This window comes from Pleurodeles waltl, chromosome 7 (genome assembly GCF_031143425.1).
Source record: "Pleurodeles waltl isolate 20211129_DDA chromosome 7, aPleWal1.hap1.20221129, whole genome shotgun sequence".
Taxonomy (NCBI): domain Eukaryota; kingdom Metazoa; phylum Chordata; class Amphibia; order Caudata; family Salamandridae; genus Pleurodeles; species Pleurodeles waltl.
Window position 1 is genome coordinate 571597480 of NC_090446.1, and position 17241 is coordinate 571614720.

The 17241-nt window shown below is 43.7% G+C and overlaps 1 protein-coding gene across 2 annotated transcripts in view; it reads right to left on the reverse strand.

Moving 5' to 3' along the window:
• Positions 1-5225: 5225 nt before the first annotated feature.
• The window catches only part of PKMYT1 (protein kinase, membrane associated tyrosine/threonine 1), a 304511-nt gene continuing 292495 nt past the window's right edge, over positions 5226-17241 (reverse strand). For both annotated transcript variants that reach the window (XM_069244353.1, XM_069244354.1), the window contains exon 8: positions 5226-6141. In XM_069244353.1, the coding sequence (XP_069100454.1) occupies positions 5946-6141 (196 nt within the window). In that variant the 3' untranslated portion in view covers positions 5226-5945. The remainder of the gene's footprint in view (positions 6142-17241) is intronic.

The window sequence follows — 17241 nt, forward strand, 5'->3', positions numbered from 1 at the left end:
ATCACAAAATAAAATGATGGATGGAGTATCGAAACTTTTCAAACACTCACCCCCAGTCACAGATCTGGGTTTAATCCACTATTTTTTTTGCTTGCCACTTCACCCCAGTTTGGACCCAGCTATATGCAAATCAGTCTTGACCCCATGGGAGCAGTCCAGCCCGAACTGCCAAGCCGGGTCCTCCCTGGACAGGATTCAAGCATGCTGGGACAGGTTTAAGGGTATCACCCTTCATTAGACAGGCTAGCTTGAATCCAGTGGCGCAGCAAGCAAGGGACCCATGTCTGGGCATACCCTACCCACTTAGGGCACACAAGGCAATATCAGTAAAATACCCTGAAACTGGTCCCAGGATGTTTGTTTATGGTCCAGGGAGGAGCAGGCTTGGTAGTTCAGGCTGGACTGTTACCATGAGGAACAGGGTCAAGACTTATTTGTATATGGTTGGGTCCAAACTGGGGTGAAAAGGTGAGCAAAAGAACAATGGATTAAACCCAGATCTGTGACTGGGGGTGAGTGTTTCCATTGTTCAGCACTCCGTCCATCATCCTTCTGTGTTGCTAAAGTTGCCCGAAGTGGGAAGGGTATGCCTAGACGCGGGTCCTGTGCTCACTATGCCACTGGATTCAAGCTAGCCTGGCTGATGAAGGGTGATACCCTGAAACTGGTCCCCGGATGCTTGTTTCTGGTCCAGGGAGGACCTGGCTTGGCAGTTTGGGCTGGACTGTTCCCATAACGAACAGGGTCAAGACTGATTTGCATATGGCTGGGTCCGAACTGGGGTGGCATGGTGAGCAAAAGAATGATGGGTTAAACCCATATCTGCAACTGGGGGTGAGTGTTTTCATTGTTCAGCACTCCATCATCCTTTTGTGTTGCTCAAATAATTTTAGCCAGAGTGATACATACATCAAAGGGTTATGCAAGGACCCGAGGCCTACTCTTTATGATTCCCTTATGAGCCCCATCTTGTCTCTAAGATGTGCCCAGGCCCTTCTCAGTTACCTCCCTCCGAATCAGAGCATCCTTTGAAATGTACTGAAGAGCCTGGCCCCTTATTTCCTTCAGTGAGTGCCCAGCTCTCAGAAATGTGGCAATCCAGAAATCTGTCTAGGAGGAATCCTCTATCTCCTCATGCTCATCCGCTCAGCCCTGTGTCTACCAAAACGGAACCCAGAGTCTGCCATGCATTGTGGCTCTCACAGGTACGCATACACCCAGCACATGCAAGCAACCACACACATGCTGTACAGAGCCACATGCTAACTTGACGTAGGGAAATTGTAAATTATACTCAAATGAATGGGCCTGTAGGCTTCACTCCAGTGATACAGTTAAAATGGCCTGTTCACTCCCTACTGATCACTACAGGGTATGCTGCCACCACCACACTTGTGGCACTTAACTCCGGGGAAAGGCAGTAGCCTTTCAATATCATGAGGGTAGGCGCTTTGCGTGCCCCTCTCGATTCAACAAGACCGCAATCCGTGAGACAGGACTATGTCATGGCACACACGCATGATCCTTGGTCACCCATGACAACTAAAATCAGCATCAGGGATCCAGAAATCTTTGCTGCTGGGGCGCTCAGGACAGGGGTACATGTTTGTCACCCCAGAAGGGACTTTTCCGTCCCAACATGCAGTTTTCAGTTATTGTTAACTGATGACTCAGTCTGATAATGTGAATCTAGGAAAGACACCAGTTGGGAAAGTGCAGTTGTGTGTAATCTATCCTAACTGCAATCAAATCTAGTTCAGGTTTGCTAGGTTTGTGAATTCAGTTACTCTTATTAGTCCCAAGTGTCTTTTTTTCACCACTGGAGTTTTAACTCCTCTCTAGCAGAAGAAGCACCCACTGCATACATCTCTCTTGCTCACTCTTTTCTGGGCTGTGACTTCACCAGCACTCAGGTTAAGTCCGCAGAAGCTGCCAACCTGAGTCGATGCAGGCATGCAAAACTCCACCTTAGGGCTTGAGGTGAGTTAGGGCGTTAGGGGGCTGGGTTACAGGGCTGGCTTGAGCCACAATTCTTAAGGCAGCATTGCTCTCCATGGCCCACATTTATGGATTAGAAGCACAGTTTGCTCTCAGGTCCTGTTCAAAGTAAAGTAACAGTGGCCTAGACAGCTCAGGCACAGCTTCACGATATCGAGGTGGCACAGTGTACTTGGGCACAACCTTGTGATGCAAAAGGCACAGTCCACTTGGAGACAACTTCCCAATATTGCAGCACCACAGTCCACAACTACATAATAGTGCGATGGCACAGTCCGCAGGAGCAAAACCCCACACTGTTGCTGCTACGCTGGCTGCTCTTTGGGAGGTGCAGCGCTTGTCTCTGAAACATGCAGATCACCCTCCTTTGTCTTCCTAGATGGACGGACCCTCGAGCATTCAAAGTCAGAGGCTTCGGACATCCCCTAGACAATTACACCACATGTAAGGGTAGAACATTCACTCCCCCTCAACAGGAAGGTTAGGTTCCAGGTGTTTTAGGACAGTGGGGGCAGCTTCATCCTTTCATCTCAAATTCTAGGCCATGTCCCCTCAACTCTGGGAAGCTGACTGTCAGGCAGACACCAGCTCTCATTACAAAGTGGTCCTCTGAGTATTCTGCGAAGCACCGCACCCCTTTTATTTGGTCAAAGAGAACAACAAGCAGGTCAGTGCTCCTACTTTTATACGGTTGCAGCAGGTAGGGGATGTGGATTTTCTGTCTGCACTTCTAGAACCACAGTGGGTTAGTTCTTCATTCATCTCCGCTCTCCAGACTGTTTTTCAGAAACAGGCTTTATTCAGAGTGATGTTTCTCACCGCAGGGTAGTCTCCAGCCTGAAGTACAAACAACAGAGGCACCAACAGTGATCCGGAAAGGAACAAAAGCCTGGTCTCACATAATGAACCCTTGACACCGAACCACAGAGACTGCAGTCCCAAACTACCAAGTGGCAGTGCTTAGAAAAACTAATCAGCAGCTTCTCCCATCAAAAGGACCTAATTAACTTTCTAAAGGGAGTCCTGCCTCCTCTATTCTCACTTGAGTGGCTAGGTCTCTTTCCTTTAGCTCCAGGAATATCATCAATATGGTTCCATTATCTGGGAAAATAACCTCACCTCCATCATGGAAACATGAACAGGCCTGGGGTTTCCAAAGTGGAACCTGCACGCCTCCATTACTCATCATGCTTCATGCATACACACAACGTAAGTACCACACAATTGTAATATACACTTGGAAAGTTAGTGCTAGGATCTGGATTAGCTCACAGAAGCAAAACTGTACAGGAGTGGGCACGTAGACCTCTTCTCCAGTGACACGGCTGAAAAAGTCTGGTCGCAACCACTAATTCACAAAGCACAGTATGCTAACACAACCCTGCTTCATTCTAAACCCATTACAGGGACAGTAATCTACTGTCAGTCAAATGAGGGCACGCTGGGTGCGCTCCACAAGGCTACAGGACAGATTCAGAACTTAATTAAGTTCAAGGGACAATCCCAGGCCTTCACAAACACAATATATTCTCATGAGGCTCCGGTCGAATCAAAATTCAAGATGCTGATATTCGCAGTTGGGCAGTCAGGACAGGGGAACATAACTTCACCATGAAGGAGACCTTCCATGCCTGATGGTCTCTCTCTGACTATAGCTCCAACAATGACCTGGTTTATCTTAGTCAAGCTTATGTATGTAGGCAAGCGTAAGGTGCTGTCTGTATTTCATCTTGAAGATGGCTTCTCTACCCCCGGTATGTCTTGTAAAGTGGTTGTTCTGAAACAAATGTGGGACCATTGGGTTGCATTTAGCTCTATACATAATTCCTTTTCCTACTGTATCTGACACAGCAACCTGGTCCCCCAAAAATGTTGGTTAAGGGGGGTGTACAATTTGCACATCAATTGTTAAGTCAAGGATCAAGTTCATTAGCATCCTCAAACTTTATCGAGTATCCCATTTCCTGATCTCTAGAGTGATTCAGTGTCCAAAAGATTGTACTTCTTTTTCATTTTTTAAAAGGACTTGATTTGTTGTTTTTTTTATAATGATTGCCCTTTTCTCTACCACACCTCAACTACTTTTCTTTATATTGCAGGAGAGAACTCAGTGTCCAAACATTTGAGAACATGGTGGGGGAAAGATAGATACCCAATCTGTCCAGTTATATAATTCCAGACTTTGGGCATTGCATACCCTTTACTATTACGGAGAGTGCTGTAAGAAAATCCAATGAGCTGTGAGCTCACCTTTACCCACAGGATTCCAATATAAAAACGTATGCACATTTGCAAAAATTTAACAATTCGAAACTATTTCTAAAGCTGCCTAATCATACGCAAATCCATACAAAAACCTGAAAACAAGATTGGTGAATGATTGTGTTTATAATAAAATGAAAATTAACAAAATTTCTCCTTGGAAAAAGAAAAAAATTGCTCACCTATTGTACAACTGTAGATGCCATTTATCTGAGGAATCAGTTATTAAAATGTGTTTGATTCGTGGCAATATAAAGAAAAATCGAAAATTACTGTAAAAGCATTATGAGCTACATGAAAATAAATTATGGACCCAGTGTTAACAGAAGTAGGTCCAGTAACCAAACTCCTAGTAAATTTTAGTGAATTCAATTTTTGCATAAGCAAATCTAGAAGTGCATATTTACTCTTGCGATAATCTGGTGAGCGATTGCAAATTGACTTTCCCCACATCCCTTTTCTCTACCCTGGCAAAAAAGTTTAATTTCTGTCCGTGTCTACAGTAAATTTCGAACCTTTTCCAAAGCGGAAAGAGATTGAAGAGGAGTTGGTGAAAACTCTTAAAAATGTACGTTTGTGGGTGTGCAGAGACTCATTGTGCATTCCAAACCGATGCTGCTACTTCCCAGCTGCTTCCAGACTCTGTATGCAGATTTGTGCAAAGACTGCGAAATCAAGCCTTGCTAAAATTCTAGCCCTGAAGTATTGGATCTCTTAGATAGTAAGATAGGCTTTTGTCAGAGCTCTAATATATTGAGAATATTGTCATAATTTGTCACCTGATTACATGGAACCAAAAGGACCAAGAGGGCTTTTGTTTCCACTGGACAAGTACATTTCCGAAGTCCCTTGGCCTATTAGATATTTTATAAAATTTCACACCCTGATAGCATTTTGGTTTTTAACTCAGCTGTGTTTCAGAAGCCAGGATGGCAAGCCCATCATAGATCAGACAGCAACACAAGTAAATATCATAATTTTAATATAACTGAATGATAATGAACATATATCAGAAAAAGTGCACAAAGGAACTTCTCCTGTGCTGTGATGCAAAAGTTTCAGGGAAATACGTCAACACAGGAATGTTAATGAACTTGTGAGAAAATCACAGTGATAAGGAAACCGGTGTTACTGTGCTTTTCCACCACTACATCCTTGAGCGAGCAGGAAGTTCCTCAAGCACTTAGGAGAGAATGCTTCAGCGGTGGTTTCTCAACTAGAAATCTGAGTTACTGTTCAGAAAGGCACGAGGTTCTCATCACTTCTACCCCGGCACACGAGGGACAGAGATGAATTCTCTTTAAAGTGGGACGGATGCAAAGTTTGTAGACTTCCCTGCACAAATGTATCAATACTAGTTAGTTTAAGAATAAGTTTCAACTTGTAGAAGAATATTTTGTTATGTGGCAATACGAGACACTATATTTTCACTGCCATCCTTGAAGTGGGCAGTGAATATCAGACTCCTGCTGTCCCTAAAACGTAACAGCTGGTTTGCCATTTCTCCCCCTTACAGACTAAGAGTTCTTGTGGACACAAGGCCTGATGCTGTCAATCCTACACTTGCCAATCTCAATCATTAACAGAACCATGCCACTCCTTAAGGGCTTGAATTTGGCTTCTCTCGCTCCTTCTCTTCTCTGGCTCTCTTCTTGGAGCCGATTCTTTCAGAAGACTCCCTCAACTTAATCCTTGTTCCCAGCATTGTCTTCAAACATACTAAGAAGGTTCCGGGGCTCAAAGGAAGAGTGCTGGCCATGCTCTTGGAAGTCAGCATCTAGAAGCCTGGAGGAGCTGCGAGTGCTGGAGCCGGTTGAGCGCTGACTGCAGGGTGACTCCTGACTGATGCGGCTCATGTTGGGGCTGGAGCGCAGGATCGACCTATTTGAATGGAAAATTATAGAGGCATTTTATTTTGTTCAAACCATTTACTAGTTAAACTCGAAATCAAAGACAGATTTCACACACACAACCAACTTACAATTGCAGTGACTAATAAAACAAGCATTTTCAAACCCACTATATGCCTTATGTAATTTTATTTCATCTATTTGCAAACAAAGGTATTAAACATGGCAACAATCCCTCTCTGATCAACTTAACAGTCACAGCAAAAACAATATTTAAAAGGCAAGGACCTAGGAATGTAGCAAACAAAAATGTCAATTAATTACAACTGCCAGTACCTACACAACACTTGTCTGACATGATCGGCCACATCAATAAAGCATTGTTTTTCCATTGTACTGTACTGCACTGCAGAAGTAGACTTCCCCTCTATAGTTCCAGCAGCCTGCTAATTATGAAGATTAAGTCCAGCAAATGTTTTCTTGCAGTTGACCTATAAATTATGAAGCATGCAAGATTATGTGTCCTGCATTTAGGATGCGAGTTCTAGCCATAATCGGGCCAAGAGAGTGGGCAAGTAGAAAGCCTAGAGCAAGTCAATCGAACGCAGAAAGCTCTGGAGGCCCACTATTTTAGTGGAGTGCCAGGGCCAAACTCTGCGGAACAATATATCCCTTACACTGATCTCCTATTCTCTTAGAAGCTCAAATACTTAGGGAAACCAGGCTAGAATTCCAACTTCCTCCTCAACATTGGCAATACATGCATATGTCTCTAGGGGCCAGATGTATGAAAGCATTTTGCATTTGCAAACGGTGCGAATGCCCGTTTGCGAACGCAAAATGCCAGTTCAGAATGTATGAAATACATTCTGAACGCAATTTTAAGAAATCGCTAAAATAGCGATTCCTTAAAATTGCGACCCTGTTAAGAGAGTCGCAAATTGCGACTCTCTAAATTAGAAATCGCAAATAAGGATTCCTTATTTGCGATTTCTTAGCACATGTATGAAGCAATTCCTAAATGCGATTTTGGCATTTAGGAATCGCTAATTACCACCAAGTTGAACTTGGTGGTAACCATGTGCAAAATTTAAAAATGCATTTAAAATGCATTTTTAAAATGTACATGTAAAGCACACATGCCCTTTTGGCATGTGTGCACCTTACATGTCCACCCAAAAAAACTTGGGGTGCAGCAGAAGGGGCATTAGCCCCCCAGCACACTGGGGTTTCGCATTTCCAAAATTGTGATTTCTGGTTCAGAAATCGCAAATTTGGAAATGCAAAAAAATGTGCAGATATGGGCCAACAGGCCCATAGCTGCGAATGGGGCCGTTATCGCAATTTGCGATTCAGTTATAGCATTTGCGATTTTTAAGAAATTGCTATTACCGAATCGCAAATGTGATACATGGCACTTTGTGAGTCGGAAATAGCGATTTCTTAAAAATCGCTATTTCCGAATCGCAAAGGGCCGTGATGATACATCTGGCCCTAGATTTCTACCTCCGTGTGGCTCTCTCTGGCCCTCACTAGCATGTTCTGAACAGTGTACTGTGGTTTAAATCTCTCATTTGCCTTGACAAGACTCCTTCAAGATTATCTTTATATTATCACCTTCAGTTGTGCTCTTGGTCCAAATATTACTTTGCTCAAGTCCCCTGTTTAAAATTTGCAGCCAATAGGGTTGTATCAAGTGTTAAACATAATCATCACAACAGAGTAGGGGGGTGAAGAGGCGGGGGGAGGGGGCTTCAGAAAAAAGGATCATATGAATACCAATAACTATGTACATTAAATATAAATCCGGGAGCATCACCATGCAGGGGCAACAGCCCTTACTGCGAAGCTGTTACCATGCACTACGTTTACCACGCATTCATTACAGTCCATATGCAGTTTACCACAAAAATGTAGGTATTTTACAGGTAAGTGTAGAATATGGAAAATGTCACTTACCCAGTGTACATCTGTTCGTGGCATGAGACGCTGCAGATTCACATGCTGTGCATTATCCTGCCATCTAGTGTTGGGCTCGGAGTGTTACAAGTTGTTTTTCTTCAAAGAAGTCTTTTCGAGTCACGAGACCGAGGGACTACTCCCTTTCGGCTCCATTGCGTATGGGCGTCGACTCCATCTTAGATTGTTTTCCCCGCAGAGGGTGAGGTAGGAGTTGTGTATATAGTAAAGGTGCCCATGGAATGGAGTAAGTATGTATGTACATAATGGGTATAAAACTAGTAAGTATTTACAAATTTACAGGTTTTATTCAACTTAAAACGGCTACAGGCTCCCGGGGAGAAGGGTGGGTGCATATGAATCTGCAGCGTCTCATGCCACGAACAGATGTACACTGGGTAAGTGGCATTTTCTGTTCGATGGCATGTGTAGCTGCAGATACACATGCTGTGCATAGACTAGTAAGCAGTTATCTCCCCAAAAGCGGTGGCTTAGCCTGTAGGAGTTGAAGTTGTCTGAAATAATGTTCGTAGTACAGCCTGTCCTACTGTGGCTTGTTGTGTTGTTAACACATCTACACAGTAATGTTTTGTGAATGTATGAGGCGTAGACCATGTGGCTGCCTTACAGATTTCTGTCATAGGTATATTTCCTAGAAAAGTCACTGTGGCGCCTTTCTTCCTAGTGGAGTGCGCCTTTGGCGTAATAGGTAGATCTCTTTTTGCTTTGATATAGCAGGTCTGAATACATTTCACTATCCATCTGGCAATGCCTTGTTTGGATATTGGATTTCCTGCATGAGGTTTTTGGAAGGCTACAAACAACTGTTTTGTTTTGTTCTATCAATGTAATACATTAGTGCTCTTTTAATGTCTAACGTATGTAAGGCTCTTTCGGCTACTGAGTCTGGTTGCGGAAAAAAGACTGGGAGTTCCACTGTTTGGTTTAGGTGGAACGGTGATATAACTTTTGGTAAGAATTTGTACGGAGAACCACTTTATGTTTATGTATTTGTATAAAGGGTTCTTGTATAGTAAATGCTTGTACTTCACGTACTCTTCTAAGAGATGTGATAGCTATTAGGAAGGCTACTTTCCAGGTTAAGTATTGCATCTCACAAGAGTGCATGGGTTCAAATGGTGGACCCATGAGTCGTGTTAATATAATATTGAGGTTCCACAAGGGGACTGGTGGTGATCTCGGGGGTATGATTCTTTTTAAACCCTCCATAAATGCTTTGATGACTGGGATTCTAAAAAGTGATGTTGAATATGTAATCTGCAGATAGGCAGATATTGCTGTGAGATGTATTTTAATAGAAGAAAATGTTAGTTTAGATTTTTGTAAGTGTAATAAGTAGCTTACAATGTTTTTTGCGGAAGCATGTAGTGGTTGAATTTAATTATTATGGCAGTAATAAACAAATCTTTTCCACTTGTTTGCGTAACAATGTCTTGTAGTAGGTTTTTTAGCTTGTTTAATGACCTCCATACATTCTTGTGTAAGGTCTAAATGCCCAAATTCTAAGACTTCAGGAGCCAGATTGCTAGATTGAGCGATGCTGGATTCGGGTGTCTGATCTGTTGTTTGTGTTAACTTAACAGATCTGGTCTGTTTGGGAGTTTGATATGAGGTACTACTGACAGGTCTAGTAGTGTTGTGTACCATGGTTGGCGAGCCCAGGTTGGTGCTATTAGTATTAGTTTGAGTCTGTTTTGACTCAATTTGTTTACCAGATAAGGAAGGAGTGGGAGAGGGGGAAAAGTGTAAGCAAATATCCCTGACCAACTCATCCATAACGCATTGCCCTTGGACTGAGGGTGTGGATACCTGGACAGGTCTAGTAGTGTTGTGTACCATGGTTGGCGAGCCCAGGTTGGTGCTATTAGTATTAGTTTGAGTCTGTTTTGACTCAATTTGTTTACCAGATAAGGAAGGAGTGGGAGAGGGGGAAAAGTGTAAGCAAATATCCCTGACCAACTCATCCATAACGCATTGCCCTTGGACTGAGGGTGTGGATACCTGGACGCGAAGTCTTGGCATTTTGCGTTTTCTTTTGTTGCAAATAGGTCTATTACTGGTGTTCCCCAGCGTAGAAAGTACGTTTTGTAGTATCTGGGGATGAATTTCCCATTCGTGTGTTTGTTGGTGAGCTCGACTGAGATTGTTGGCCAACTGGTTTTGAATCCCTGGGATGTATTGTGCTATTAGGCTAATGTGATTGTGAATCGCCCAATGCCAAATCTTTTGTGCTAATAGGCACAGTTGTGATGAGTATGTCCCTCCTTGTTTGTTTAGGTAATACATTGTTGGCATGTTGTCTGTTTTGACAAGAATGTGGGCTATTAGTGGTTGAAATGCTTTCAATGCTAGAAAAACTGCTAACAGTTCTAACTGATTTATATGCAGTTGTTGTTGCTGAACATCCCATTGTCCCTGTATACTGTGCTGGTTGAGGTGTGCTCCCCACCCCATCATAGAAGCATCTGTTGTAATTATGTGTTAGACACTAGGTCTTGGAATGGCCGCCCTTGGTTTAAATTTATAGGATTCCACCATTGAAGCGAGAGGTGTGTTTGGCGTCTATCAACACTAGATCCTGAAGTTGACCCTGTGCTTGTGTCCACTGTGTTGCTAGGCACTGTTGTAAGGTGCGCATGTGTAGTCTTGCATTTGGGACAATGGTTATGCATGAAGACATCATGCCTAGAAGTTTCATTACAAACCTCACCTGATAGTGCTGGTTTGGGTACATGTTTAATATTATATTTTCGAATGCTTGTACTCTTTGTGGACTTGGAGTGGCAATCGCCTTTTGTGTGTTGCTTGTTGCTCTCAAATATTGTTGTATTTGGAACGGTTGTAAGTGTGATTTTTGGTAGTTTAGAGAGAACCCTAGTTTGTGTTGGGTTTCTATGACGTATTGTGTGTGTGTAGAAGACACTGTTGCTGAGTGCTGGTTTTTATTAACCAATCGTCCAAGTAAGGGAATACGTGCACGTGCTGTCTCCTGATGTGAGCGGCTACTACTGCAATGCATTTTGTGAATACCCTTGGGGCTGTTGTTATCCCGAATGGTAACACTTTGAATTGGTAATGCACGCCTTGGATTACAAACCTTAAGTATTTCCTGTGGGAAGGATGTATGGGTATGTGGAAATATGCATCCGTGAGATCGAATGCTGACATGTAGTCCTGTTTTTTGAGCAAGGGAATCACATCTTGAAGTGTTACCATGTGAAAGTGATCTGATTTGATGTAAAGATTTAGTGTTCTGAGGTCTAATATGGGTCTCAGTGTTTTGTCTTTCTTTGGAATTAGGAAATACCGGGAGTAGACACCTGTTCCTTTTTGATGATTGGGTACTAGTTCTATTGCTTGTTTTTGTAACAATGCTTGGACTTCTAGTTGTAACAGGTCTAAGTGTTGTTTGGACATATTGTGTGCTCTTGGAGGCACATCTGGTGGCAACTGTAGGAATTATATGCCATAACCATGTTGGATAATGGTTAGGACCCATGTGTCCGTAGTTATGTTTTCCCAGTTGTGGTAATATGCAGTAAGTCTCCCCCCCACTGGCGTTGAGTGGTGGGGGTTTGTGACATTGAAGTCATTGTTTGGTTTGAAGGGTTTTTGGGCTCTGGAATTTCCCTCTTGTCTTTGGGAATTGTCCAACCCTATATGTTCCTTGAAAACCTCCTCTCTGATACTGGCCCTGATATGTGGGTCTGACTTGTGAGGTGGAAGGCTCTGTGGTTTGGGAACGAAACCCCCCTCTAAAGTGCAGCTTTCTAAAAGTGCCTCTGCTCTGTGGGGAGTAGAGCGCGCCCATGGCTTTGGCCGTGTACGTGTCTTTTTTAAAGTTTTTCTATTGCCGTATCCACCTCCGGCCCAAACAATTGTTCTTGGTTGAACAGCATATTCAGCACAGCCTGCTGGATTTCTGGCTTAAATCCAGAACTCCGGAACCATGCGTGCCTACGAATGGTTACTGCAGTGTTCACTGTCCAGCCGCTGTGTCTGCTGAGTCCATAGCCGACCTTATTTGGTTGTTCGAAATAGTTTGACCTTCCTCAACAACCTGTTGGGCACGGTTTTGGTACTCTTTGGGAAGGTGCTGAATGAGATGTTTCATTTCATCCCAATGTGCCCTGTCGTATCGAGCCAGTAGAGCCTGAGAATTGGCAATCCGCCATTGATTGGCTGCCTGTGCTGCTACTCTCTTGCCTGCTGCATCGCATTTCCGACTTTCCTTGTCGGGCAGTGGTGCATCTCCTGAGGATTGGGAGCTTGACTACTTTCGGTCTGCTCCCACTACCACTGAATCAGGAGTTAATTGTTGTGTAATAAACACAGGGTCTATTGGGGGAGGTTTATATTTCTTCTCCACCCTAGGCGTGATGGCTCTGCCTTTTACTGGGTCCTGGAACACTTGTTTGGCGTGTTTTAACATGCCTGGCAGCATTGGCAAACTTTGGTATGCGCTGTGGGTGGATGACAAGGTATTAAACAAAAAGTCGTCCTCTATGGGCTCTGCATGCATTGCTACATTATGGAATGTAGCTGCCCTTGAAACCACCTGCATATATGCAGTGCTGTCCTTACGTGGTGACGGCCTTGCCGGGTAGCAATCGGGACTATTGTCTGAGACCGGTGCATCATACAAGTCCCATGCATCTGGGTCATCTTGTGACATCCCAGTGTGTGTCGGCGACTGCATCATTGGGGGTGTTGCTACCGGGGACAGGTGTGGCGAATGCAATGGAGATTGCTGTGGCGAGAACCTTTGCGGTGTTTTGTCGTTAGCCACTTTCGCTTTTGGCTTCATTTCCGTCTCCTGGAATGCTAGCTTTCGCTTGATTTTTAGTGGAGGAAGAGTTTGGATTTTCCCAGTGTCTTTCTGTATGTGTAGCCTCCTCTGGGTATGGCCTGGCTCTCCCATGCCCAGTTCTTGTTCAAATCTGTGCCCTTGAAGCGGACTTGAAAGGCCTTGCTCTTCTGTATAGGAGCCTGGTTTTGGCTCCGAGGCTGCATGTTTAGGCACCGAAGCTTTTTGTACAGTCTTTTTCGGCTCCGCGGAAACCTTCTTGACTTTTGGTGTGCCGAACTCTCGGTGCCAAGATTGTTCGGAGCCGGCATCTCGACCTGAGTCGGATCTCTTTGGCTGCTGGGAGGCCTTTTTCGGTGCCTATGTCAGGTCACTGTGTTTTCGGGTTAAGCCATGGCCCGTTGGCGGTGGCATCCCCTTGGCCTTTTTTATTTTTGTGTGAGTCTTTGCCGGGGCTGGTTTACTCACAGTTTGTTGCTGCGTCTTCGGCTTCTCACTTTCGGACTCGTCCGAGTCTGAATCTCAAATGGAGAATCTCTCCTCTTCTTCGACGTCGATCTGCTCGGCCGGTGTCGACGCCATCTGGAGTCTTCGAGCTCTTCGATCTCGTAGTGTTTTCTTGGATCGAAACGCCCGACAGGCCTCGCAAGTATCCTCCCTGTGCTCTGGAGACAAACACAGATTACAGATCAAGTGTTGGTCTGTGTAAGGATACTTTGCGTGGGAGTTGGGGCAGAAGCGGAAGGGGGTCCGGTCCATGAGGTTTGGAGATGGACGCGGTTGGGCCGACCAGGCCCCGCTGGAGAGTGGAAGCCCCGAAGGGCCGCCGGAGCGCTTCTTTTCTTTGGTGTTGATGTGCTAACACTAAACCGATACTGAGCGCGAACAATACCGTCGAATTTTCCGATGCCTAACTAACTTTTGCGAATCGAAAATACGGACCGAAGAGGAACACGTCCGAACCCGACGGCAGAAAGAAAACAATCTCAGATGGAGTCGACGCCCATACGCAATGGAGCCGAAAGGGAGGAGTCCCTCGGTCTCGTGACTCGAAAAGACTTCTTTGAAGAAAAACAACTTGTAACACTCCGAGCCCAACACTAGATGGCAGGATAATGCACAGCATGTGTATCTGCAGCTACACATGCCATCGAACATATATCTTACCTACTGCAGGTCACCAATAGGACCTAGTTTCCTCAGAAAACATTTTTTGTTTTGCCAATAACTTTGGAGCAGCTTGATGAGTCCCCACAAATCTTTCTGAACCAGGGTTACCCTCACTTCAGCTGCCGTTTTGAAAGTTTTGGGGTGCTTCGTCAAGTAGAGGCAAAAAAAAAAAAAAAAAGGAGGGGTGGGGGAGGAGAATCCTAAAACCCTTTTTCCACCATGAAGTTTCCAAAGGGATTTTTAGACACGACTACAGCCTGAACCGCTGTACGGAATTACACCAGATTTGGCAGAATTTAGATCTTGGACAAGAAAGCATGCTTTTTGTAATTTGGTGTAACTCCGTTCAGTAGTTTAGGATATAATAAAGCCAAAAAATATGTACATATCTAGGGATGCAGATCCTCCGCATATCCGACAGATCTCATGCTGAGATCTGATTGCCTGTCAACTCTTGAACCAAGAAGTGTTGGTAGCCATTTTGGGACTCGACTGAGCTGAGTCCCACAAAAATAGTTTTAAAAAAAACACACAAGAAAAACAGAAGGTGGCAGGGTAAGAATACCCTGACCCCGTAGACCTTGTGCTGAGATCCCCCAGAAAGTCCACCAGGGCTAGAAAGTATTTTAAAAAGAAATTATAATTTTTGCAGCGAAAACCATGGAGGATCTACAAATCCCCACAAAATAGTTTTTTTTTTTTTTTTTTTTTAAGTGTGGTCTCCCGCACTTGTTTGTTTTTAAGCTCCTGTGGCATATGCTAGATAAACAGACATTATGGTGCTAGGATGGCAAAGGTATTTTTAGGGTGGGGTATGGTGTTAGAGTGGCAAGGGCATTTTAGGTTTTTGGGTGGGCAAGGGTATTGGGGTGGAAAGGGTATTTTTTCGGTTCTAGGGTTGCTAGGGGTATTTGAGTGGCTAGAGTATTTTTAGGTCTTAGGATGGGTAGGGGTATTTGTGTGGCAAGGACCACGGCACGTCAATCTGGATTTATAAAGCACGACTAATCACCCGATAGGGTATCCGGGTGCTTGCACGTCCCAGAAACGTATTCGAACAGCCAGGTCTTGAGGGCCATTTGGAAATCTGGAAGTGAGGTGATGATCCTGAGGTGTGTGGGGAGGCTGTTCCAGGTTTTTGCTGAGATGTGAGAGAAAGAGCATCCTCCACTTCTGCAGATGCGGGGAGTATGGGCAAGTGAAAGGGAGGCAGAACGTAGTCTTCTCAATGGTTGGTGGAAGTTCAGGCAGTGGTTAATGTATGCTGGTCCTTGGTTATGTAGAGCTTTGTGTGCGTGGGTTTTGTTGAATATTAGTTCCACTTTCTGTCTCCTTTTGGCTGCTCTCGCCTCAATTGCTTTTTTGTGGTTTGTTAGATTACTTCTTTTTGCCAAATATCCACATATATCCTGTCATATGAATTGGTTCACCAAGGTGTCAAAGTTATGTCTATTCATGAGTTTGTTTATGCACTTGTAATTATTCAATCCTTCCAATCAAGATCCACTGTTGCTGTTTCTATTTTGCCCCTACAGGGCTTTGATCACGTTCTTCTGTGGAAGTACACTACCACTACTTTATGTACTGCTTCACCCCTCTTAGTCTCCACCCCAATATTTATCTTGTTCCAGTATGGGTTTTCCTGATGTTTATTGGCCCTTTTTGGTTTGAACAATAACTGGAAACAAGATCTCGTCTGTTCAGCGCTCTACCGCCTCCACATGTGGTTGTCTCTATGATGTTTGATGTCCTTCCTTGTTTATTTAACTGACATGAAACACAATTCCCTGCAAGATCAGGCAAGGACGGCTATTTAAATTTCTAAACAAGCAGTCAACCTCTGGCCCCTTAATAACGGATGGCAAAATTAATAACTGGTTGTCATTTACATATTATCTCTTTCCTTCTTGGCTGTCCAGTGGCTTCTATTTCCCTGGTATTGAATAATTTAGCTGCTATAATGTTTCCAAATCTCCTATAACTGGGGCTAACCGACAGTGTAACTTAACGTTGCTGATAATTGAGGAGTTCTCCGCCCCTTTAAGATCAGTTTATTGTCTATTCACTATTAGAAGGGCACGATTCACTCTATTGCTATTCTTTTTTATATACTGCATTTGTTTCCCGGTGGAAACAGCATGGTATAGAGAATAATAGATACGAGAACACACTAATTATGAGTTAGAAATAATGATAATATGGACAGAAACTCCCCAAAACAAAGTGGCACATATGGTCTACAACATCCAGCATGCCCTAGTACTAACTGATATGAAACAGACTATATAATGTAAAAGAGAAGAGGGACTGATCTATCCGTGATCAAGACCGTGATGGTCAAAAAGCATCGGTGATGGGGCACTCATTTTGGCTAAAATAAAGAAGACTGCTGAAAATTGCATCCTGGGGTGCAATGCTCTATATTTTGTGTGGATATATAATAGGGCTTTGACCACAACCCCTATGTTGGCATCGGCGCGCTTGGCTGGAATGTGGTTGTTTGTTGAGAAATATATATATATATATATATATATATATATATATATATATATATATGCGCTTGGCTGGAATGTGGTTGTTTGTTGAGAAATATATATATATATATATATATATATATATATATATATATATATATATATGCTCTGGAGAGCCGAAACACGTTACTGGCGACATGATGGTCTTGTGAATAAAAACACTTTGCAACCTACAAAACTTGAAGCGCTGGAGTCTGTGCAATAAAGCTTGGATGGATCTATCTCTCTCAATAAAATATATATATATGGAAAATGTCACTTACCCAGTGTACATCTGTTCATGGCATGTTCCGCTGCAGATTCACATGCGATGCACAGTTCCTGCCATCTAGTGTTGGGCTCGGTGTGTTACAAGTTGTTTTTCTTCAAAGAAGTCTTTTCGAGTCACGGGACCGAGTTACTCCTCCTTTTCGGCTCCATTGTGCATGGGCATTGACTCCATCTTAGATTGTTTTCCCGCAGAGGGTAAGGTAGGAGTGATAGAGTGAGAATAGAAAGATGTCCATGCAATGGGATAGAGATGTACGTACAAAGTTTAAGTAAAGGAATGTTTCTATACATATGTACAATTTCTAACTATAACTTAAACGGCTACAGGCTCCCGTGGAGGTGGGAGGGCGCATGTGAATCTGCAGCGGAA